General features: G+C 38.2%; 2 protein-coding genes and 1 non-coding gene across 3 annotated transcripts; 2 read left to right on the forward strand and 1 right to left on the reverse strand.

Annotated features, from left to right (window-relative positions):
- The first annotated feature begins 8,936 nt into the window (after positions 1 to 8,936).
- LOC141631906 (uncharacterized) lies at positions 8,937 to 9,642 on the forward strand. Its single transcript, XM_074444512.1, has 2 exons — positions 8,937 to 9,425; positions 9,586 to 9,642. The coding sequence occupies exons 1-2, from the start codon at positions 8,937 to 8,939 to the stop codon at positions 9,640 to 9,642; spliced, it is 546 nt and encodes a 181-aa protein (XP_074300613.1).
- A 12,962-nt stretch (positions 9,643 to 22,604) lies between these two features.
- LOC141636607 (small nucleolar RNA R71) lies at positions 22,605 to 22,711 on the forward strand. The gene has a single exon (XR_012541212.1). It is a non-coding gene; the product is annotated as a small nucleolar RNA R71 (small nucleolar RNA).
- Positions 22,712 to 25,907: 3,196 nt separating this feature from the next.
- Positions 25,908 to 26,402, reverse strand: LOC141631907 (uncharacterized). Its single transcript, XM_074444513.1, has one exon. It carries the CDS (start codon positions 26,400 to 26,402, stop codon positions 25,908 to 25,910), a length of 495 nt encoding a protein of 164 aa, XP_074300614.1.
- Between the last annotated feature and the right edge of the window lie 402 nt (positions 26,403 to 26,804).

Below are 26,804 nucleotides of genomic sequence, written 5' to 3' on the forward strand. Positions count from 1 at the left end.
TTTTGTACGGGTGATTGTTGTTAAAGCTTAGAATTTTGTTCGGATGATTGTAGGGATGATTTAATTTAACGGTTTGGTGCTTAACTATTGTCATTTGGCTAGGGATTGGTTGTTGGAGGATAATTTAAACGCTCATTCAGTCAGTCGTTGTCGTGCACTTATGCTCACCGCCGATTGCGATTATCTCTTGCTTTGCTATTGTTGTTGGTCTGCGCCTCGCCATCTTTGCCAGTGCTACTCTTTCTTGTGCTACTCTTTCTTGCTGATGTCGACTGCTTCTGGTTGCTGGCTTGCTGGTGCTGACTGTAGGTTAGGTAATTAATTCTTCTCATTTCTTCATTTATTTGTATGGGTTTTTTTATTGTGTACCCTCCAGTTTTTTTGTTATTCTATGATGTACCCCTTCTTTTTCTAAATTTCATATTATACCCCTAAACTCTATTACCTTGTCTAAACTATGACCTAATGTTGGATTTCCGTCAATTTTATTTATTTGTATGGGTTTTTTTATTGTGTACCCTCCAGTTTTTTTGTTATTCTATGATGTACCCCTTCTTTTTCTAAATTTCATATTATACCTCTAAAATTTATTACCTTGTCTAAACTATGACCTAATGTTGGATTTCCGTCAATTTGACTACTAACCCCTTCATCTCAGTGATAGTGAACGCTAGCTGCTTTTACAAGTTCAGGCGATTGTGGGTAGGAGAGAAAATGACAGATAAGGTAGAGAATTGAGAGAATAACAAATAATATGGGTAATATGATATAAAAAAACATACAACAATGAATAAAATTAAATGTATATTGCCTAAAACAGGTTATAAAATATCCAATAACTTTATATCCGTTTTTCAGATTTTACCTCTCATATGTTAAAAACTCGAGAAAAAAAAAGAAGGGTACTTCGATTCAAATTCAGTAACATAAACTTATTAAAACGTACGTGGATAATCAAAGCGAACTATTCTTAAAATTTAGTTATTTACTAAATCAAAAAATATATAAATTTACTTTTAATAATACTTTTTATTACTACCCGTACTATGCACGGGTTCAAAAACTAGTTAAACAAATTCACATATTATATAAATTCCAAATTTAATCTATAAAACTTTAATTTTATTTGTTCTTCATTCCAAATTTAATCTATAATTAAACAAATTCACACTAGTATGGTATTAAAGTACCCCGTGTACTTTAAACTAGCACAAAGTGGACAGAGTGGAACTATGGTAGTATGGTTATCTCACAACAAGTAACATACGAGTGTACGTGTAACATTCCGTTTGATGTCTATGAGTGTCTTGGTATTGGGTTTGATAGTTGATGATATTATGGAGCTAGCAGCATTAGAGGATGGTAGTGGATTATGTATGGAGTTGGTGTCGTGAGAGATATATATGTGGTAGATACGATATAGTGATCATGTTGTGGAAGTAAACATAGTTAGTAGAATGGGGGTTAAGAGTTCATGTTCTATGTTCGGTCGAGTTCTTGAGTCCTTAGCTAAGTTGTTGTGTCTTGGTCGAGTCAGTATGGTTGTTTTTTATGTATGGGTTGAACTTCGGGGACGAAGTTCTTTTAAGGAGGGAAGACTGTAATACTCCGTATTTATAAGTCTTTGGGTACTCTATCGAGTAGGCCTTACTCTGTCGAGTAAGGGTGAGTTGCGTTTTAAAATAGTTTCTGACCTGTTGGGTACTCGATCGAGTAGCTGGGGCACTCGATCGAGTAAGGGGGTACTCGATCGAGTACCTTGGGTACTCGATCGAGTGTCCGGTTTTACGGGGAGTTTTCTCGGGTTTTGTTAATTATGCGATTAAGGTATTTAAGTTAAAGTCGTCATTATTCTAAACTACCTTTACAAAACCTAAATCCTGTTTAAGAGAGAAAGCAACAAGTTCATCTTCCTAATCGCATTCTTAGCAATTCCCGGAGTTCAGACGGTCAGTTCTTGTCGTTTTGTATACCGTTGAGTTCCTTGCGTCAAGGGTAAGTCCTACATACCAATTTTATAGCGTTTGGTTGACTTTGTTTAAACCCTAATTTTGGGATTGGGGGTTTTTATGATTTGTTGTGTTGGTAGTGATTATGTGATTATGTGTATAGGAGAAGGGTTCGTAGAGGAAAGGTTTTGAGACAGTTTGCTAGATCGTCGATGTTTGTGTTGCATTCCGGGTAGGATTTCCTACTCGCATTAGTCCCATAATGGGATGATTGTTGATGTGTTGAAATTGATTGTTTGATATAGTAATTATATTGTGACTACTTTGTGATCGTGATTGTACACTGTTGATAAATTCAGACGGTTGTTGATATTGTGATTGTGATTGGTTGCCTATGGTTCTCGAGATGCGTTCTCGGCTGAGTGTAGTCACTTGTGGGAGTAGCTTCACGCCCTAGTTTCGCCCTTCGTGGAACCCGCCACGGAAGGGGATGTGCACATTAATGGACAGGGTAATCGCTCACTATGTGGAGCGGGGATTTGGTGGGTACGGCTGCGGTCCCCCACTGGCAGGGCTGGTCCAGTGGACAGTCGGTGATTGAGATGATTGGAGTTGGTTGGTTGTGTAGGTGTGACAGTTAAGCTGTCTGTTTATCTTATTGTATATATATATATAGTGAATTGTGTGATTAGTACTGACCCCGTTTAAATGTTTTAAAAACTGTGGTGATCCATTCGGGGGTGGTGAGCGATTTAGCTTAGCGGTATATCTTGGATACGCGTGGGATCTAGCTGGGGATGGAGTCATCACATATCTGAGTCTTTGGTCTTCCGCTGTGTTAGTTAGGACAGTTCCTTTCAGTTGGTTTATAGTTGGAGAACAGTTGTATTTTTCTTACAGTTGGTTTTGTTATGTAATCGCTAAAACTTATTTAATAAAGTATGTTTCTTCATTGTCTTATGATTATCATGCCTCGGGTAACCGAGATGGTAGCATCCTTATACCTGAGTGGTCCTGGTAAGGCACTTGGAGTATGGGGGTGTTACAAATGGTATCAGAGAGACGATCCTGAAACCTGTAACCAATAAATCCAATGAATATAGGGAGTCAATTAAAATGAACCCGGGGTAAAGGTTGTAGGAGCTAATGCAAAGACTTGGGAGACGTCCTAAAGTCGCGAACTCGCCCTACAATTTTGAACCGGTCACCATGGGATATTTGTCGGGATCGTTATGTGCATATTGTGTGCTGTGTGTATCTATGTAGTAGTATGTTGCATGAATTGATGATGATGACGTGAATTATATGTTGGTTGATTGTAAAGCATGAAAGTATAATGATGGATACATGTAATTTGGCATGTTATAGTTATGTAAGGAAAAATGTTTTGTCTCTATATATATATATATATATATATATATATATATATATATATATATATATATATATATATATATAAAGCGATGTGTAAGTATACATGTTGTTGTTGTCGTGTTGAGTAAAAGTACGAGAAGGTTGGGAGTGTGAATTGAACAGTCTTTGGGTGAATGTGTTGAACGAATATGGTGGGTAAATATGTGGTATGATGGATGAATTAGTGGGAAAAGATGAATCATCGTGGTGTGATAACATGGTTTCTGATTAAGCATGTTATATAATGGAAGTTATTTTATAATGTTGTTATGCTAGTAACATGTGAATAGGGGACTTGATGTCGTGTATTTGTGATTTTGTTTACGAAAAGTGATAGAATAAAAACATGTGGGTAAGTCATAATTGGCAAGTTATATAAATTATGTGCATGATGAATGTTGTTGTTTGGCTTTTGAAAATAGTAACATATGATTATGAATACTGATTTTATGAGTTTTGGACTGGTTTTGTTTGCTTGGTTGTTGTTTAAGTTGTTTGGAAGTAAAATCAAGTAGTTGTGTTTTTCGATTATAAAGAGGTTGTCTTTAAACTGTTATAACTTGAGATGCATAAATGATTTTGATGTGATTCCAATTGGAGGTGATAGCTGGTTCTTTTACGATTCTAACGATAGGTCACACGCCAAAAACAACCAAGAAATGAGTGAGTTATGACTGTTTTACGAAAACTGGACAGTGCTGAGAATTGGGGTACTCGATCGAGTATCCTTGGTACTCGATCGAGTAAGGGGGAACTCGATCGAGTACATTAGTTACTCGATCGAGTAGCCCTGGTGATTTGTTTTACGTGCTTCTGATCTTCACCTACTCGATCGAGTAAGTCCCTTACTCGATCGAGTGGCCTGTGCTCGATCTAGTGACCCTTGTTTTGGGTCATATGCTTATCTTTTGACTTCGTTGCATATTATGTTTAATTCAAAGGCGTTATTTTGCTTCTTTATGCATTGTTTTACATGTATGTAGGTCTTGACGCGTAAGTTACCCAATTTTGTGGTGTAAAGAGTGGCACCTATGATGAGTATGAGTTCGGTGGGGAGGACATGATTTATATGTGTTGGGATTGGTAAGACTTAATTGAGGCATAGAGCATGTTGTGTGAGACGATATGAGTGACATGATTGTATGTTGAGTAATGAAAATGTAAGTGAATGTGGGCAAGGCATGATGTAAGTTTAAGGAACGTGAGAATGAAAAGATTGAAAGAAAGGATGTGGATAGTAGCAACCTGAGATGTATAATAAATTATGGAGGGAGATGGCTAGAAATAGTGTTGAGTAAGAACATATGTAATGAAAGGTCGTTTGGAAATAGTGGTATATAGCGAACTTAATGGGACATGTCGCGACGTGGATTTGCGGTGTAGTGACGAGTTTGGAAATTTGTGTTATCGAGAGACGAAACTACTGTGTGATTTCCTTGGGTAATTAACGGTATTAAATGAATTCTGATTTCTAGAGATGTAAAAAGGGAGATGCAATTGTTTGAACATTAAACGTTGATTCTATGGATAGATTAGTGGCAAGTGTGAGTGATAGCATAATAAGAGAAGATCCATGGTAAGAAAGAGTGAGATGATGTCGGTAGAAAATAATGGAATTTGAGTTTTGGAGCAACGAAGGGGTAACTGGATTTCCAAAGAGTTAGCTAGAAGGAATAAGGAGTTGAACTATTAATTGGTATTATTGAGTGTAAAGAGAAAAGAAGGATAAAAGTAAGCTGAGGAAAATGTTCACCGGAGTTATGTTATATAAAGGTAAGGAATCATCGAAATGTGTGATAGTATCACGAGGATGTTAGCTGAAGGTTATATAGGAGTTTCAGGACAACATGATTGATAATGAGTTTCGAGGAATTAAGGGAGTAAGAAGTTGGTGGAGTGTTGGCACGATACGAGACATTTGGTGGAGGGTTGGATGACAATACAAATAAGATAGTATTGGGAATAATGTTGAGGTAATTTTGTGGATGGGTTTGATGTTCGTTATTTGGAATGTTAACCAAAAATAGGAGAAAAACCATGTTATTTTGATATGAGTGTAAGAGGTTTGATATACGAGCAGTGGTGGCATTGTGGTGTTATCACTAGTGGTTAAGAGTGATGGTATATTAGAAAGATAGCAATTCTAAAGAGGCTGATTTGGTAGGGACCTGATGTTGTGTATGATTGTGAGAGGGTATAAGATGTGGTTAGATGAGGCGGATGCTAATAGTTTAATAGTAAAGGTATGGTTATATTTGGCAGGAAGTGATGGTTGTGCGAATGGGGAATATGTTATGAGGGGCATATGAGTTAAACTCGGGCGACAGGTAACCTTTATCGAGTGGTAACTTACGTGGTCAGGATTGACTAGTTGGTTGTGATTACGGGTCTATTATATGTGTAAATGTTTGTGTGAGGTTCTGACCTCACAAGAAGTGGTATGGTGTGATAATTATAAAGTTGTTTTATGAATGTTCTGTAATATATATGTTGGACACGGTAATTTAATTGAATGATATCCAAAAAGGTAATAATTTGATTAATTGACATGGCTAGTTATAATTTTATGTGTATTAATAACACATGTGTATTCCGTAAAATGGTAGAGATGATGTTCATGAGATGCGTATATGTTTATTCATATAATATGTTGCTTTGTGATTGAGTAAAGTGGATTTGAGTAAGTTTTCTTGTCCGAAAGGTTATTTCCAGTCGATTTATGGAATTGTATATAGTTGTGATGTCTATCGATGTGGTTGTGGTGCCTCGGGTGGTGATCCGGGCACGATATTTAGTGTTGTGATGCGGGTATTTTCGCACTACGGTGTGGTTGTTGGTGGCGGTGTTGTGATGCCGTCACCGGTTGTGGAGTAGGCGGGATGATTATGATACGAGTTTTCGAAAGTGCATACCATTATACATAGATTGTTGTTTTGTTTCTTTGTTGTTCTTTGTGAGTTTTGGTTGAACATGTAGACAGTTGTCTTGCTTATTGATGTTTTCTTTACCAGGTTAAGTTGGGAATGAGGTAGAGTATGATATGAAATAGAGTTGAATATGTTTTCGTTGTTGTCATGGTATAATGATATTCTGTTGATGGGACACGGTTGTGAGAGGTTGTTCTGATAATTTTGATCTTGTTTTCAGATGAGACATGGTAATGGAAAATGATTCGCGGAACATGTGTTGTAATGATCGAAAGCGGCGGGTAGTTCATAATCTTTTGTTGAGACAATGAGTGTAGGGTGTTGGGGGAATTAGTGTCATGTTAAGTTGTGTATGAGTTTTGCGGTAATGAAAGAAAGAACTTGAGGATCTAGTGTGCGTGTAACGTAGCAGTGCGGATCGTGAGTTATGCTTCTGGGAGATAAGTGCCTTACATAGAGAGGTATGTTGTTTGGCAGTAATAATGAAGAGTGGGTATGGTGATTTGCTACGAGTTTATGGTATGACCGTGTACGTAACGAGTGAGAATATTTCGCTAGTGTTGACAGTTGGATGATGAGGTTACGAGTGTGAGTAAACTTCGAGGACGAAGTTCCTTTTAAGGGTGGTAGAATGTAACATTCCGTTTGATGTCTATGAGTGTCTTGGTATTGGGTTTGATAGTTGATGATATTATGGAGCTAGCCGCATTAGAGGATGGTAGTTGATTATGTATGGAGTTGGTGTCGTGAGAGATATATATGTGGTAGATACGATATAGTGATCATGTTGTGGAAGTAAACATAGTTAGTAGAATGGGGGTTAAGAGTTCATGTTCTATGTTCGGTCGAGTTCTTGAGTCCTTAGCTAAGTTGTTGTGTCTTGGTCGAGTCAGTATGGTTGTTTTTTATGTATGGGTTGAACTTCGGGGACGAAGTTCTTTTAAGGAGGGAAGACTGTAATACTCCGTATTTATAAGTCTTTGGGTACTCTATCGAGTAGGCCTTACTCTGTCGAGTAAGGGTGAGTTGCGTTTTAAAATAGTTTCTGACCTGTTGGGTACTCGATCGAGTAGCTAGGGCACTCGATCGAGTAAGGGGATACTCGATCGAGTACCTTGGGTACTCGATCGAGTGTCCGGTTTTACGGGGAGTTTTCTCGGGTTTTGTTAATTATGCGATTAAGGTATTTAAGTTCCGTCGTCATTATTCTAAACTACTTTTACAAAACCTAAAATCCTGTTTAAGAGAGAAAGCAACAAGTTCATCTTCCTAATCGCATTCTTAGCAATTCCGGAGTTCGGACGGTCGATTCTTGTCGTTTTGTATACCGTTGAGTTCCTTGCGTCAAGGGTAAGTCCTACATACCAATTTTATAGCGTTTGGTTGACTTTGTTTAAACCCTAATTTTGGGATTGGGGGTTTTTATGATTTGTTGTGTTGGTAGTGATTATGTGATTATGTGTATAGGAGAAGGGTTCGTAGAGGAAAGGTTTTGAGACAGCTGCTAGATCGTCTGATGTTTGTGTTGCATTCCAGGTAGGATTTCCTACTCAGTATTAGTCCCATAATGGGATGATTGTTGATGTGTTGAAATTGATTGTTTGATATAGTAATTATATTGTGACGGCTGTGATCGTGATTGTACACTGTTGATAAATTCAGACGGTTGTTGATATTGTGATTGTGATTGGTTGCCTATGGTTCTCGAGATGCGTTCTCGGCTGAGTGGAGTCACTTGCGGGAGTGGCTTCACGCCCTAGTTTCGCCCTTCGTGGAACCCGCCACGGAAGGGGATGTGCACATTAATGGACAGGGTTATCGCTCACTATGTGGAGCGGGGATCTAGCTGGGGATGGAGTCATCACATATCTGAGTCTTTAGTCTTCCGCTGTGTTTGTTAGGACAGTTCCTTTCAGTTGGTTTATAGTTGGAGAAAAGTTGTATTTTTCTTACAGTTGGTTTTGTTATGTAATCGCTAAAACTTATTTAATAAAGTATGTTTCTTCATTGTCTTATGATTATCATGCCTCGGGTAACCGAGATGGTAGCATCCTTATACCTGAGTGGTCCTGGTAAGGCACTTGGAGTATGGGGGTGTTACAGTACGACCATAGTTCCACTCCGTAGTTATTTCTTGTTGTTTTCCATAAAGTGCTTGGTTAGTACTCCCTCTATTCAACTCCACTTTACATGTTTCTCTTTTGCACATTATTTACAAGCGGATATTCAACTTTAATTTTCTCTCGATACATAAGTTAAAATATATTTATGTGGAATGTTATTTGATTCGTCCTTAAGAGTACATTAAAAATATCTAACTTTTATAATTTATGCAAATACGTAGCTAACGTGGTAAAGCAAACATGTAAAGTGGAGTTGAATGGAGGAAGTATAAAAAAGACAGTTGAGATTATCCTCGAAACAATGCAGCCAGAATTTAAAGACGGGCATGCATAGGAGGAGCTCAAAACAGCTGCATACTCCACAAATCAACAATCAGACAATAAATTCACCTACTTCTGTTTTCCATATGACAGTACTTTTGATCACTCTCTTTATATACCCCTTTGTATTTTGTAAACACATGCACATATTTAACTTATACACTAATATACAGAGTGAATATTTGTTACTATTTCAAATCAAAATGGCAGGAAGTAGTAACGAAGTGAAACTAAGTTTGAAGCTTATAGTAGATAAAAAGGCAAATAAAGTAGTGTTTGCAGAAGCAGAAAAGGAGTTTGTGGATTTTATATTCAGTTTAATGTCATTGCCCCTTTCATGTGTCTCAAAAGTTCTACTTCTAAATGAAAAGGGCATGGTGGGTAGCTTAGGTGCCCTTTACAAAAGTTTTGAGTCTCTGGATACTCAATGCTTTGAGTCAGAGAAGTACAAAGTCAATGCTCTTAGAGGACTAACTGACTCGCAATTGTTTGTGTCCCTTTGTTATCGATTTATGAGCCCCCCCTCCATATGTCTCCTTTCAACTTACAAACCTAAATATATGAAGGGAGGTTCAGTTTATATGGTGACCGATAATTTGGAGGTCAGCCCATTCTCAATGGCTCTTATCAAGTCCCATGTTAGAAATTTTTCTGAGTTGGAGGACAAACATGTTGAAATTGGTCTCCAGGAGGTACCTACTTAACTTGTTTTCCTAACTAGTTTTAAGGTATAAATTCATTAATTTGGTTTTGGTTAAACTGAAGCGGAATCATGGTACTATAACTTGTATGTACAGCGATTCAGATGTAATAATAGACACATGATGTTTGGCTGTTTGGTTGTTTTTGCAGGGATTAGCCATATTGAAAGCATCTCTACAAACCAACACTGTTCTCATAATTCAATGAGTAGTAAACCCAAAAAAAATCAATGATTAATACAAAAATAAAGCAAGATTACGACAATAGAAGCAAACCCAACAAAATCAATGATCAGTAAACTCATATCAAATGGAAAAAATCAATAGGTACTTCATTAAATTGAGGAGAAATAAAGATAAGAAGAGTAAATCAGAAAGAGGACGTACGAATGGTGTTTGGATTGGTGGCGATTGGTGTTTGGATTGGTGGCCGATGAGTGTGCTGTGGACGATTACCTAGGGTTTGAGTGATCGCTTGATTGAGAAGTTGAGTAGTCGAACTGTCGAATTGGTGTGTATTGTGTTTGATGGCCGCCTGCTGCTATCATAATCATAATTATCTAAATTATGAATAACAAATAGGACGGTTCAATAGCCACCCGTCATATTTTTTTCTTTTTCAAGACCGGTTTACTTATTTAACCGTCTTCTTTGTGTTTTTCTAAAATATACAAAGACGGTTGATAAATGGACCCGTCTTCTATCACTATATTCCAATTGGCGCGCAATTTTGGTGAAAAATTAGGACGGCTCCGCTATAATTCGTCCCGTAAGCCCCGTCCTCTAAGGTCATATTTGTAGTAGGGACTCTAGGAAACAATTAACTAATGCAAAAATTACACGTAATGTGACTCAACCATGTTCCTCATTCCCATTCATTATTAATACTTCCGCTTATACGGAAGGCCATAATCACTATCATGTAATGACCACTAGGCGACATATGACTTTCATTTCCATCTTACTTGTACCCAACAAATTAAATTCATCTCAATTAACATGCATTAAACAAGGTTATCACATCATTCTTGTAATCCAGTTACACATGTCAATTCACCACTTCATTTGAATTTCACTCTTTAAATAGCAAAACTACCCAATATGGTCAAACGTATATAATTCACAAAATATCACCCATGTAAGGTCCACATGTTCATTCAACACAAGCCAACTAACATAAACCGCAATATAAGGGTATACACCCGATATTTGGGTCAATTATGAATAAAATAAGGGTCAAAGCGGACCACTCGGTCGAGTATAGGTGGACACTCGGCGGAGTAGGTGACCACTCGGTCAAGTACATGGTTAACTCGGTCGAGTGTCACCTGGGGCAGGATGTTTTCATTCTCAAACATGCTTCCAAGCTTTCCTATTTCGTCACACAAATACTAATAGACGAACTCTTGGCTCTAAAGGCATCATTCTACCTCCTCAAATGGACGTTACAACGAGATCACGATGTACACTGTGGGCGCTTCACTCGACGATTGGGAGGCAACTTTACAAACAACATCTATACTATCACCGCTACGCCAAAATCTCACCAACTACTCTCCCTCGTCGTGCATGCATACTTAAATTAAACGGCTACCCTATATAACATCAATAATCAACTAGCTTAACAACACCATTTAACCCACATGCATTACATATTTTGCTCTCAAACTTATACCCATAATCAACTTGGTGATGCTACATCTACAACTTCACTCCCACGTGTCCTTAAATTTTAATTTGCTAATTATGAGCCACAAACAATCGCCAAATATCCACCCTTGGTCGCATCCCACTTATCATTTATAGATTGTCCCTCATGATCAACTCACTTACTCAAAACGCTGCATAGGCCAGTATACCTTCCTATATTTCCCAAACTTTTAAACTCGATGACTATACATAATTCCTCACTTCAACCCTTCACCTAAATCCTTTAAATGTATCAATACCTCTAGGAAACGAGACATACATTCACATATGACTCATGTTCGTTAAATTTTCTTTGGTCCACAATACTTACAATACTACTTAATCAACATTCAAGGTTTAAAGCAATAGTATTCATTCCATCACTTACCACTCATAACATTTTACATGTACCTCTCTACTTGACTCAAATCCACATCACTTAATTTTTACCTCAATTCCAATAAAACACTTGTTTCCCATTCATAACCCCCAAGACGCCACACTCACTCATCGCACATTTTTAGCATTTTGCTCCTTCTCCTAATGAGCTCGCCTATTCACTCCTGTCTCACATCCCCTCAATCACAAGTCTATACTTCTTCACTCATCAAAATCATACAATCCGTAAGGTAAGCATAGCAGTGACTCGTGCATTAAAAAAACAACACATTATCAACAAAATTGCAACACAATGAAGCAAGGAACTTTATCTAAATATGAAGATGTAAAATTTAATCATATACCCTATGGTAAAAAAAAATTTAGCAAAATTTTAAGATGAGATTCTCGAATTAAGGCAATGCATAGCATTATTAACAAAATTGATGTCTTATTTCTCAATTAAATCAAGAAAACTTTTAAACAAAATTTTTAAATTTTTAAGACCATACCTCACATCATTAATAAGCCACATTTGGATCCTTACAACATAATTAGACAAAAATAAACGGAGTATATAAAACCACATTAAAATCATCCATTTTTTAAAAATGAAATCTTAGAAGATTTTTGGGCAACATCTCAAGATGAAATTTTGGATTTTACGATAATATATGACGTTACCAACAGAGAAAAACAAAACATAAGCGTGGGAAGATTCTTGAGCCTCATTAGTCAACTAAACTAGGTCTCAAACACCAACAAATCAAAGCTTAAGTATGAACCTTAAAGTTTCAAAATTTTTAAGAAAATTTCAAATGTACGACAAAATTAGTAATAACAACCAAACTTGGGTCCTTGCTAAACCATTAATCCAAGCAGTAAATGCAAAATCAAATTATCGACCCAAGAGCATATACATTCAAGTTCATAAAATTTTTTTTGCGTAAAATTCAACATGAAAACTTCATATTTCACATCATAAATCAAGAAAAAAGGTGGTTAATATCATTAATCAAACAAAACATGCCATTAATTGGCAAAATTCGAAGGGATAAGCAGAGATTTAAACAAAATCAAATTGAGAAATCTAAGAGGAAAGAAAATGTCACTTCATAGTGAAATCAGTCAATTTAAGGGACTAAAAATATGGTCAAAACTGGAATTCGAGCAACAAACCATCAACAATGAAGTTTGTAAGGAAATGATTTTAAATAGAGGAATAAAAGAGATAAAATAAGGCAATAACATAATTTTTTGCGAAATTCACAACCCAGAAAGCGGCACTCGGTCGAGTGCTGAGTCCACTCGGTCGAGTGGCTTCTCCACTTGGTCGAGTGACTCACTTCTAGAAATTTTTTAAGTTTCTAGAAATTGGTCCATTCGGTCGAGTGACTAATACTCGGTCGAGCACTAGCTCGTAGTCGGCTGGGTGCCTCTCTATGGTTTGCAATTCGCGACTCACAAACATTATTTTTACACTAACGAATAATCTACTAACAATCATTTCTAATCACATTCTAACATGTAATAGCCATTAATCAAAACACATTATCCATATGAATACTTACATCCAAATTTTCACACGCTAGATGCACCACATCATAAATAACGATATCATGCAAAACCTTTCGACTTGTTATAGTAAACAGGTACTTACGCCACATTTCACATATCATCATGTATCGAATGGACCCATATATAAGGCAAGGAACTAAACTATAATCACAACTATATGAAAACAAGCAACAATTCATTTAAGTAAATAAATCATGCAAGATGATAAACAAAATTCATATCACTCATATAATCATGCAATATATCATGTTACGTTTCCCGACTCGTAACCACCCACATAGTGACCAACTTAAACAATAGGATCTAGCTTTGAAATGAGGGATCCTTGTCACCTAAAACCGACTTCCTACTGCACTCAAGTCGGGTTCATTTTATCAGACACTCCTAGATTCATTATGGTTCATTTATTTAGGTTCCAAAATCGTCGCTCTGATGCCAGTTTGTAACACCCCAACTATCTGGCCAAGATAATTGTAGCATTACCATCTCGATTTCCCGAGGTGGTATTTCAAAACTTCGATAAAAGAACATTTTAAAAATAAACATAATGCTTAGTGAATTACATAACGTAAACAAATGAATAAAAGTACAACTCATAACAACCATACTCTCTAGCCAACTATACTTGTCTCATGACTCATCAAACTCGTCCCGTCTCCCACGTGCTATCCAATCAACCTGTACTGAACCTGCTCCCCATATGACCAAAGGACATCATATGGATCGACACAGGCCACCCCAAAAGAGATAGGTGACAATTACACAGACACACAAACGTCAGTAACGATAAATAAAGTGTGACACAACTCAATTGTGTGAGTCAACAACATGACCATGATATGAATGACACACAATTATCCAACCGTCACACTGGTATCGGGACACGCCCAGACGTACCCACAACCACTGGTGCTAAGAACACGTCCACGACACCACACTCATACAAGGTACTCCAAACACGTCAGTGGTACTGGGCCCAAGAGTGACTCAGGTCCCCTACCCGACATCGTGCCTCACCACACGCCTCCCTCCAAACTCAAGTCATTAATGTGCACATCCCTCTTGGAGCGGGAAACTCCAAGAGGCGACTCAAGCGGAAGACGGTCTCCCAACCGTCTTCCGTCTCCACAACAACAAATAACCAATCATGCCCTCCGACATATAAAATAACACAAATATGCAAGATACCGTATCACATGCCAGTTACAGACTTATCTAATGCAATTAAATGACAAACGACCCATTTAACAATTAAAAACATTATCGAACTGACTAGGATAAACCTACCTTTTAGCAATCTCATCAAATAAGCAAGCAAACCGATATAAATGCGTTCCTCCATAAAATCGCCACCTAATTACGATAGTTAAATATAATTACTAACTAATCTAATTAAATTAAATACGAGTTAATTAATTAAATAGAAACCCGTCTTAAAGCTATTCACATCCCGACTCCCGACTACCCCGACTCCGGCCACCACCTGCCGCTACCACCATGGACCACCACCACCATCTGTGGTGGCCACGGCCAACAACAGCCCTCACGGCCCCCCAACATCGACAACCAACACCAACAACAACAAACAAACACGGCATCAACAATAACTAGCCACCACAACCCCCACCGTGGGCCACCACTATCACGGTGGTCCCTACCTGACGCCCCACCAGTCACAACTTTTTGGTCTGAGCCCAACCACCACAATAAAACACCACCACAGCCGCCAACAACAAACAACAACAACAAACACAACCAAGACAATACAGTCCGTACACCCCCTTTTAGACTCGATTTACGACCACCACAACCACCCTACCCACCACCCAAGACCACCACTAGCTTCTCCTCACTATGCTTGACACAACCATCCCAAAACCAACCCCGGTCAGTCATGGTAAGAGGGTTAAAAATCCGTCTTCAGACCATCGCACAAAACGGCTATAATCCATTATATATACTCGGTCAAACCACCATTTGGGCGGTCAACGGTGGTCCTATGGTTGTCACGGTGGGTCACACAGTGGGTCTAAGTCGCGGGTGAGTCAACGGTATAAATTAAATAAGATATAAATAAGTTTAAGACGGTTTTAACTTACGATCTCGAGGCGGAGAGCAAAATCTCCACTTTCTCTTCCTTTCTCTCTTTTCTCTCTAAAATTTGGTGGGTGAGGATTGTGTTAAGATTTTTAGTGGATAAGGGTGATGGGTGGATAATGGTGGAGTATATAAGGTGAGGGTATATATACATAAGGTTGTATGCTGATACGTATACATGCATCATATTGCGTATTATTATTATTACCACTTATTATTATTATCATCATTACCATCCTATAATAATAATAATTATTATTTTATTATTCCATCTCAAACATAACTCGTATAAATATAATAAAATATTATTATATAAAAATATAAATTCGGAGTATTACAGTATTGCTTAATTCATTTGTTATCGGTTGTTTATACATTGTTCAAGTAACATGTAAATGTGAAATAAAATGTTTATTAATGATAGAAAAGTATGAAATGATGCTATATACATTATATTTTAGTTCTTATTCAATTGTTTATGTTTTGCCATGTGTTTCGTATCACTTAATTCATTTGTTATCGCTTGTTCCATTTTAAGTTCAAGTGACATATAATATGAAATATAATTTTTATTCTTGTTATATAAGAATGAAATGGTATTGTATACTTTACATTGGAGTTATTACTTGCTCATTGTCGGATATTTATCAAGTTTCAAGTGTGAAATACCTACCTTGAGTGGATACATGTGTTGAGTCGTTTTCTTATGGAAATGACATTATGCCTTACATTCTTGCTTAACTTATTTACACCTCTCTCGTGCCGTTCTGCCAAGATATGGTTATATTATGCTATTTCCGCCTCTTTCGTGCCATTCTGCCGAATTCGGGGTACTCGACTTTCGTTCTGTCGTTGAGTCTTGGATGCGAAACGTTCACCCCAAGAGTCTGGCCAGGTTTAGGCTAGTACCGTATTATATTATCGTCATCCTACCCCAAGGAAATGAGCTTAAAGTAATAGAAGTCTTGCTTGTTTTTGGTTATTTGCATGTCATTTGCCAGTGGAAACGTTTGAATTGTATACTTTGTGTCTTTTGGTCCTATCGAACACTAGGGGTTGAGATGCAACCCACCTAGTATCGATATGATCGGCGGGATTGATTTTCCCATTCGTACCTATGGTGAGATGCAAGCCATAGGTATGCATGTGAGATTAGTAACCACATCCCGTACATTGTTTGTTAAAATGCTTTCAAAGCAAATGGCTATGGGGTTCACTCACATGTACTAAATTGCTAGCCTCCTTTTTATTCATGTCATATAAGTTTATTTATTATTCATTGTTCATTCTTGCTTTCTTACATCAAGCTACTTGATGCCCGTCGTTGTGTGCACAAAAAATAAATTTATAATTCCTAACTACAACTATAGATAGCGGTAGCAGGGTCGAACCACAGAGAGGCAGATGTAATTATTAGTTGTTTAATTTCAGTCTTAAGGTAACAATTGTGTGGGAGGGTTTAAGTTGAATTGGTCTATAACTAATGGCAAATAAACGAGCTAATAAAAGAAATAGATTAAATCAAATAATAAAAAGGGGTACTAAGATGGTCGGCTCACTGTAGTTTCGGCGGCAGCGGTTAGGTAGGTCTAAAACAAATCACGTGAGTCGGGAAAAATAAGAGGTCCTCTCGGTCCACTCCTAACAAGTAGCATCTTTCGATCTCGCTACGGGTCCCTAATATCACTAGTACTGACTCTCGTCCTGAAAAGTGACTAAAAATCTAAACTTTACCTATCTTTCGATCTTAGCATAGTTTAGTCATTTTAATTGGTAGTCTAACAACTTTCCCTATCTTTCGATCTAATGGGCCGGTCATATACTAAGCATTCAACTAGTCGCATGCATTCGATTCGTCAAATGTAACAATTAAAACAATTAAAATGAAACACAGCTCACGTGGCCAGTCGATCGACTAGGGAACCCAGTCGATCGACCGACGTGCGATTTAGGTCATACTAATTTTAATGCCGCCTAACCTACAGATTCCCTACATCGTAGCACGATGAATTTAGCTACTCATGGTATTGATAAAAACAACAACAATATTAATGAATAAAACTACTGGATTCATGCTTGAAATAGTTAAATAACAAATAACAAATAAATGATAATCGGCTTCGGGGAATTAACTAGTAATTCTATACTATTAACGAAATATAAGCAATGAAACTGAATAAGAGCAGTAGAATACCGAACGTAATTTGCAGAGAATAAAGATACAAGAACCCGAATGCCCAAAATAACTTTTATTGAATGGGAAATATTATAAACTAAAGAACCCTAAAGAATTTCTGATAATAAAACTAGATTAAAAGCTTGATAAAAACTGAATGCTTGTTCTTAAAACCTAGCATACGTTATATAGAATACAACGTAGCTCTTATTTCCAAAACCTAACTACTACGGGCTTGCTTATTCTCGATCTTTTAATTCACGCAGATTAGCGGCTTGGTCGATCGACCACGAGGCCGGTCGATCGACCGTAAGCTCGAACAGTGGCTCCTGGAAGTCGTGGTATGGTCGATCGACCATAGGTAGCGGTCGATCGACTGCTTTAGCTGATACTTGACTTCTAAATTCTCGTGGATTTGTCTTTCGGACCTCGAAATGCGCACCAAGCTCGTTCCTTGAGTAAATACTTTACGTCAAATGCAGTGCAAGGTACTCGGGGACGGATTTAGCTCAATATCTACTCATTTCCGCATAAATCTGCAATATTACATAAAAATGCGAAAGTAGACGAAATGGGTCAAATTGTAGCATAAACTACACAAATGAGCTCTGAAATGCGTGTAAAATGGGGTGTAAAACATCATATTTAGGACACGCATCAAACTTCCCCAAACCAAACCCTTGCTTGTCCCCAAGCAAGAACTAGACTCGATCCTAAAAACCTAATGGAACGAGTTCAATCTCAGAGCAAATTGCAAACTGTAAAGCCTAAACCACTTTAATGCATTAACTAACAATCAATTAGTATTGTGAATCATGCAAACGAGTTATATAGTCGTCAAAAACTGCTGAACCGTCAACGATAGAAACTTATCAATATGGACCCTCATGGGTCGCTCAAATCACTCAATTAAGCGCGAGGTGGAATAATGTATCAGATAGAAAGAATTAATTTTGTAGTGACGCTCACCTAACTACGACCTACAAGAACATGCCTGCAATATAATATGAAAATAATCTCTACAACCGTACATATGCATTCCAACCGAACAAATGACCATGACACATGCCGAGGTAAATAAGGGATATGTGAGGTAATGGGCAGGAAAGGCAAAACATTTATGGGAATGTGGGGGTACAAGTGATCAAGCTAGTACCGTAACAAAACCATATGACAATATCCACTTCTTGCTCAAACTTGAATCCACACGGTGCTATAGCAAGCCCAAAACTCACAATCTCCGAAATAATCAACTCCCCATAAGATACAAATGAAACATGGGAGCAAAAATTGTCATTTGAATAAAGACTTGAATCATGCGAATTCATTTCTTTTCTTCTCGGGCATCGGTCGATCGACCAAGTAGAGTAGTCGATCGACCACGTCTACAGTACAGTACACTTTTTTTTTTTTTTTTTCGAATCATTTTTCTTTTCTCTTTTTTTTTTCTTTCCAATTTGTTTTTCTCTCTTTCCTTTTTCTAACTTCCCAACTTCATCTCAAAATGACCATATGCCACCAAAAACGAAGTAACAACCCCAAGAACGTAAACTACTAGCTTGACAAGGGCAGGCTAAATGTAGGATGTAGCAATAGGACAAAAGGGCTGTTTTTGGCAGTGTGGAGCTTATGGGCAAAATGAGAAAAAGGGGACCTCTACCACATGTGTCAACAAACCACAAACTGAATGCACACAGGTATTAAGCAGATTAAGTTCATATTTATGCAAATTAATGAAACATGTCTGATAAGGAGTAACTACTCACATCCTAGATAAACTGGTCATAGATGACACCAGTTATCAGCTCTAACAACTAAGAAAATGATGTAGTTTGCCAAAAATCAAAGTCATGTTTCAAGTCCAGCAAATAAATTAACGAAAACTCGTTGACTATGCAATAGATTATACTAATAACATGTCAATTAGCAAGGCTTAGGCGATAAAACAGATGCAAATGCAATGTCATCATTTAAATACTACCGTTCCGACTCAACCTATATGCTAAAATAAACGTGCATTTTTTTGAATTTTTTGAATTTTCTGTATATATAAAGGAAAATAAACAACAATGCAAGACAAAAAATGTAAACGTGAATGCAAGCAAATGAAATGCAACGCAAAACCCTTCCCCAAACCAAATCGCACAATGTCCCCATTGTGAAAAATCATGTATAAAGAAGCAAAGGAAATTGGGATTTTGCGAGATAAAAATTAAAATTGACATAAAGAAAGGACTTGGAAACTCACAAGGCTTTAAGCGCAGCAAAAGGAAACCTCCCCAAACCAGCGTGAGCTAGGAGGTTTTAGTAGCCAGCAGTGCTACCAATAAGTACCTGAAAAGACAAACAATATCACGCGTAATTCCGAGAAAGCAAGATTGGGACGGTAAAATTATGTGCAAAATGAGAAAAAACAGAAGAAATAAGAAATTAAGCGGAGAATAAAGTGAAAGGAACACTCCCTTGTCTCCGCAAATCGACCAAACACAGCAGGGGAATGATCGAAAACAGGTACAGCAGCTCTGGGCGGTCGATCGACCACCTCACCCAGTCGATCAACCAGGACGTCAGGAACAGAAGCTCCTGGAACTGTGCAGCCAGTCGATCGACCATACAGACCAGTCGATCGACTAGAATAGCTGCTGCAACCTTTCGATTTCTTCGAATTAGCTCACTAACTTGAGCTAATATGGTCTATATACCTGTAAAAGCACATAATAACGCGCCCAAAATTGCGCAAAACCCAAAGTAACCGACTAAAGTGTTTAAAATCCTAAGCAAACGTAATAGAGCGAAGTCTCGCGCACACGAAAACAATAAAAAGTCTTAAAAAGCAATAAAATGAAAGTTTGAAAAAGCATGCGATCAACTAATAGTTGATCAAGAACGGCCACGGAATGGCCTACTTGGTCGGCTTCTGGATACAAGAGGTAGCCTCAATAGTGCTCATCTTCTCAGCTGCACTCTTCTCAGCTCCAGCATCCGCAGAACTCAACGGATCAACATGTCGGACATCTTCCCATTTAATGACCTCTTCGGACTCGTCGGAATCCAGATCAGACTCCGTTGCTTTGACTGGCTCATCTTTGGGCTCCTCATCCGTGCCATAGCTAAGGCATCCTAGACCGCCTCTTTGAACTATTGGCTCCTTCACAGCTGGAGCGACATGCGGCTCTTCCTTCCCCAAACCAGATCTTGCAATATCTAAAATAGAAGAATCTTCCTCCACTTTGCTCCCAGTCTGGGGCGGATATGTCACAATAGGAGTAGGGGTAGAGATAGGCATATCAGGAAGTATAAAATAAGATTTCTTTTCAGAAACTGTATTATAAGTTATTGGCCATATGAGGCCTTTCTTCTTAGATGTCTGGGCAAAGACAATAGAGTTCTTTCCTACCTTAAAGGTCAAAGTCCCCGAACCAATATCTATAACTGCACCAGCAGTGTGCAGAAATGGTCTACCAAATATTATAGGAATGTGAGCATCCTCGGGCATATCTAGTACAACGAAGTCGACAGGGAAGAAAAACATTCCTATTTGCATAGGAATGTCCTCTAAGACTCCTATTGGCTGGACCGCAGATCGGTCAGCCATCTGTACTGTCATGCTGGTCACTACAAACCTAGTCAATTTGAGCTTCCTAGCAAGACTCAAGGGCATTACACTAATACTGGCTCCTAGGTCACACAAGGCCTTCTCCATAGAAAAGGTGCCAATACTACATGGAACTGAAAAACTACCCGGGTCTTCTAGCTTATGGGGAGCAATGTGGGTCAAATAAGAGCATGACTCCTCAGTGAGTGCGACAGTGTGTACAGTTTCAAGTAACTTCTTTTTTAATAAGAGTTGCTTCATGAATTTCATATAAGCAGGCACTTGATTGACTAACTCAAGAAACGGAACTTGTACATTTAAGCTACGGATAACATTTTCAAACTTATTAAACGATACCTGTTCCTTCGTCGGCACCAATCTCTCTGGATAAGGGGCTGTAAGAAGTAACTTAGCCCTCTCTTGTAAATATCTCATGCCGGCATCGGTGGACTTAGGATGAAAGTCCACAAACTTCTCCTTGTTGTAGCTTGACCCTTCTTCAGACCGTCTCAAATGTGAACCATTAATCGACAAAGGGTTGTATTTCGGAACCGGAACGGACCCATCCGCATTCGGGTCTTGCCTCAATATTTTCGGGGCAATTGTACCCCGAAACAAGTGGTCCCTCAAGTTATTAGGCATTGGAGGACGAAAAGAATCACTTTCAGCAGCGCTGTCAGTCGATCGACCAGGTTGGTCAGTCGATCGGCCCGACTTCTACAGAACGATAGCTTACGGTTGTCGCGGACCGATCGATCGACCCCGGGTATGTTAGTCGATCGACTGACGTCCCTGCTGATCGTTTTTTCTTTCCACAATTCGTTCCAGCTTTCTTCTGACTCGGTTCCGCCTCATCTTTTTCAGCAATGTCCTCGACCATAGCAGGCCCATCAAGGGTAGACCCACTCCTCAAGGTAATTGCATTTAAGGTCACCTTTTGATCAGTTTGAGTCGGTAAATGTCCCGGAGCTCGAGTTGTATTCTTGCTAGCGAATTGGGCAATTTGGCTCTCCAACAACTTCATCCCGCCCTCTCTAGCTTGGGACTTCTTCAGCAACAAGTTCTTCAATTCGGCAAACTCAGAATTTTGGGATTGCTGTTGCTACTGAGGGACATACGGGGGCTTTTGGAACTGTTCTTGCTTATGAGGGGGCACATAATTCTGCTGCTGCTGCTGCTGTGGAGGTTAAGTCGGATTCAAGACATTTTGGCTGCTCCACCTCAGATTCAGATGGACATTCGGCTCATAGTAAGTGTTTGTCTGCCTATAATGTTGAAAGGCAGCACAGGACTCAAAGGGATTAGGACAGTTGTCTGAAACATGTCCCTCAGCTCCACATCTTTTGCAGACGAAAGGACCGTCTGAAACAACGTTTACATAGTAAATCCCTCATTTTGAAGCTCCCCCCAACTCGTACTTATCAAATCTCGCTGTGAGAGCCTCTAATGCAGCTACAGAAGGAGATTCAGCAGCTCTCCTTTGATTCCCCTGGAATTTCCATACTCAGCCTTATGGGTGGCCAAGTCATCAATGATTTTCCACCCCTTAGTCTCTCCTATATTCTCCTGGAATCTGCCACTAGCCGCCGCATCCAACATAGCTCTCTGATCGTCATAGAGCCCATTGTAGAACTGATTGCATAAGCTCCATTTCTCAAACCCATGATGCGGAATGGTTCGCACCAGCTTCTTGAAACGGACCCATGCCTCATGAAAGTTCTCATCAGGCCCCTGTTTAAAGCTTGTGATCTGAGCTCTAATAGCATTCGTCTTCAAGGTAGAGAAATATTTCTTATAAAACGCTAAAGCCAGCGAATTCCAGTCAGTGATCCCATTAGCAGCTCGGTCCAGGTCTCTGTACCACTCCCTTGCAGCATCGCGGAGTGAGAATATAAACATTGTCTCCTTCACCTGGTCCTGGGTCACACCGGTCGGCGGGGGTATAGAGCAGCAATAATCAATAAATATCTCCATATGCTTGGCTACATCTTCATTTGCAGCTCCCCCGAATTGGTTTCTCTCAACCAAGTTGCTATAAGAAGGCTTCGGTTCGAATTTTCTATCAGCTCCCGGTAATTCGAACCCGTTATATAGATTTGCAGCAGTCGGCTCAAAGTGACTTGCTATTGTCGCGTCTTCAGCCATTTCTAGAAAATCTGGAGATGTGACGGTCTCGGCTGATGAAGTAGAAATAGGAGATGAAGGTGGATCCTCCTCGAACAGCTCGTTCTCGTAGTAACTAAACAGAGTAATCAGCTCTTCCTCTGTCGGTAATATCCTAGATGATCATCTCAACTCACGCAAAGTCTTCTCAATCTCAAGATTGAACGGTACTACTTCACCACCCTATGACCTGTGCATAAGAGGAAACTACAAAACGAATATGAGAATAGCTTAAGGAACGAATGTCCCTTAAACTAAGAAACAGACTAAAATAAAACAACTAAAAATTAGAACAATTGCCTCCCCGGCAACGGCGCCAAAATTTGATGCCCGTCGTTGTGTGCACCAAAAATAAATTTATAATTCCTAACTACAAGTATAGATAGCGGTAGCAGAGTCGAACCACAGAGAGGCAGATGTAATTATTAGTTGTCTAATTTCAGTCTTAAGGTAACAATTGTATAGGGGGGTTTGAGTTGAATTGGTCTATAACTAATGGCAAATAAACGAGCTAATAAAAGAAATAGATTAAATAAAATAATAAAAAGGGGTACTAAGATGGTCGGTTCACTGTAGTTTCGGCGACAGCGGTTAAGTAGGTCTAAAACAAATCACGTGAGTCGGGAAAAATAAGAGGTCCTCTCGGTCCACTCCTAACAAGTAGCATATTTCGATCTCGCTACGGGTCCCTAATATCACTAGTACTGACTCTCGTCCTGAAAAGTGACTAAAAATCTAAACTTTACCTATCTTTCGATGTTAGCATAGTTTAGTCATTTTAATTGGTAGTCTAACAACTTTCCCTATCTTTCGATCTAATGGGTCGGTCATATACTAAGCATTCAACTAGTCGCATGCATTCGTTTCGTCAAATGTAACAATTAAAACGATTAAAACGAAACATAACTCACATGGCCAGTCGATCGACTAGGGAACCCAGTCGATCGACCGATGTGAGATTTAGATCATACTAATTTTAATGCCGCCTAACCTACAGATTCCCTACATCCTAGCACGATGAATTTAGCTACTCATGGTATTGATAAAAACAACAATATTAATGAATAAAACTACTAGATTCATGCTTGAAATAGTTAAATAACAAATAACAAATAAACGATAATCGGCTTAGGGGAACTTACTAGCAATTCTATACTATTAACGAAATATAAGCAATGAAACTGAATAAGAGTAGGAGAATACCGAACGGAATTTGCAGAGAATAAAGATTCAAGAACACGAATGCCCAAAATAACTTTTATTGAATGGAAAAGATTATAAACTAAAGACCCCTAAAGAATTTATGATAATAAAACTAGATTAAAAGCTTGATAAAAACTGAATGCTTGTTCTTAAAACCTAGCATACGTTATATAGAATACAACGTAGTTCTTATTTCCAAAACCTAACTACTATGGGCTTGCTTATTCTCGATCTTTTAATTCACGCAGATTAGCGGCTTGGTCGATCGACCACTGAGGCCGGTCGATCGACTGGTAAGCTCTGAACAGTGGCTCCTGGAAGTCGTGGTATGGTCGATCGACCATAGGTAGCGGTCGATCGACTACTTTAGCTGATACTTGACTTCTAAATTCTCGTGGATTTGTCTTTCGGACCTCAAAATGCGCACCAAGCTCGTTCCTTGAGTAAATACTTTACGTCAAATGCAGTGCAAGGTACTCGGAGACGGATTTAGCTCAATTTTTACTCATTTCCGCATAAATTTGCAATATTACATAAAAATGCGAAAGTAGACGAAATGGGGCAAATAGTAGCATAAACTACACAAATGAGTTCTGAAATACGTGTAAAATGGGGTGTAAAACATCATATTTAGGACGCGCATCACTACTCACGTTTACATGTATGTTTATCGTTCATTCTAGCTATCTCATGTCAAGTTAACCATGCTAAAATGTTTACTTATAGCTCATTCTTACATTACCTATCAAGTTATCAATTTTAACACATATGATCTATTTTTATCCTTATTTTCTCTTGTCATGTTTAGTATATCTTATATTTATTATGTTTTGTCTTAATTATGTTCTTATTTCTGTTTGTTTTGATATAATATGGCTGGAAGAATCTTGAGTTACTCCCCACTAACTGTGGTGTTCATGTTTACATGAATGACAGGTGATAGTGTTGCTTCTTGGGGGTGAAGACAAGTGAGCTAGCGAGCGTTGTACTTACAAAGATTGACCTTCCTCGTTGTAGTTTAGAATTTTACATAGTTTTATAATTATGCTTTATTTAGGGATTAAGATCCCGCTCATCAAGCTAAATTGTATTTTGTATAAAAGCTTTATTAAACTCAACTTTTTGGTTTATATAGTGACTCTCCTGTGTTTAATATCAAAGTTTTTCAAACATCACTTTTTCCATTGCAAAGTTTACATTTACTTTATCCTAAGATCGCGGGGGTTCACATAGCTTGCTTGTAGTCATTCTTTGTCTTTTTGCGTTTGTCTTTGTTCTTGATCTTTTCCCATTTAGGGCAATATTTGATTATGTGATTTAATTCCCCACATTTGAAACAACCTTTGTACGTAAATTTTGGTTTAGAAGTGCTTGCCTTTTTAGTGTTTGATGATTTTTCTTCATTAAATTGAAAGTTCTTTCTAAATATTTTAACAATCATTCCCATATTTTCGTCAACCTCTTCATTGTCACTAGATTCAGCTTGTAGAGCTATACCTTTGCTCTTGGTAGTATCGCTATGGTGCTAATTGAGTTATAACTCATGTTCCATCAATAATCAAAATAAACATTCATAAGAGAGCAAAGATAAGTCCTAAGCCTCCTCTATCGCAGTGACTTTAGGTTGCCACTTTTCTGTAAAACTTTTCAAAAGTTTTTGAACAAGATCTTCGGTTTCAAAAGTTTTTCTTGGATTTCTTAACTCATTAGTTATGTTTGAAAATCTAGCAGATATGTCATCGATGCTTTCATCTCTTTCCATATGAAACATCTCGTACTGCTGAGTTAACAAATCTATTCGATACTTTTTAACCTGGGATGTTCCGTTATATGCCAATTCCAGACTATCCCAGATTTGTTTTGCACTTGTGAATGAAGAGAAATGACTAAACTCCTCCTTAGTAATTCGACATTGCAAAAATGACATTGCACGTGAATTATTTTTAGCTTTTGCCACGTTGTTTGCATCATAGTCATCTTCTTCCTTAACACTAGTGTTGTCGAGTACATCGACAGTAGTGATGGTAAGAGGTCCTTTGACTATGATTCTCGAGCACTCATAATCTGTGCGTTTTATGCAATGCATCATTTTGGTTTTCCATAAACTATATCTGGTACTATTAATGATATGATATTTAGTCTCCTTCGAATTCATGATGAAAGAAAAAACGAAAACTTTTTAAAAGATAAATAAAACACGAAAATAAAACGATACTAGAGTATTGGACCAACTCTTTAGATGTTAGGCTATCAAGAGCACGAGGCTCTAATACCAATGGTAGAGTTCAGTAGATAAACAAATACTCTAGGGGGGGTGAATAGAGTATGTACCCTTTTTAAAACTTGATGCAACACGATGTATACTTCAATTTTCGAGACATATGGATTAAGTTCGAATATGTCGAGTATATTGATAAACTTTGTAAAGAAATCGCAAAAAGCAATAAAGGTACAAAATAGATAAACAACAAACGATATTTTTAACGTGGTT

Source organism: Silene latifolia, chromosome Y (assembly GCF_048544455.1).
Source record: "Silene latifolia isolate original U9 population chromosome Y, ASM4854445v1, whole genome shotgun sequence".
Lineage (NCBI taxonomy): Eukaryota > Viridiplantae > Streptophyta > Magnoliopsida > Caryophyllales > Caryophyllaceae > Silene > Silene latifolia.

Excerpts from the sequence above, each read along its gene's own strand:
- LOC141631907 (XM_074444513.1), bottom strand. The coding sequence starts at position 26,402 with ATGATGCATTGCATAAAACGCACAGATTATGAGTGCTCGAGAATCATA.
- LOC141631906 (XM_074444512.1), top strand. The coding sequence starts at position 8,937 with ATGGCAGGAAGTAGTAACGAAGTGAAACTAAGTTTGAAGCTTATAGTA. Across the intron at positions 9,426-9,585 it reads TTGAAATTGGTCTCCAGGAG|GGATTAGCCATATTGAAAGC; the intron begins GTACCTACTTAA and ends TTGTTTTTGCAG.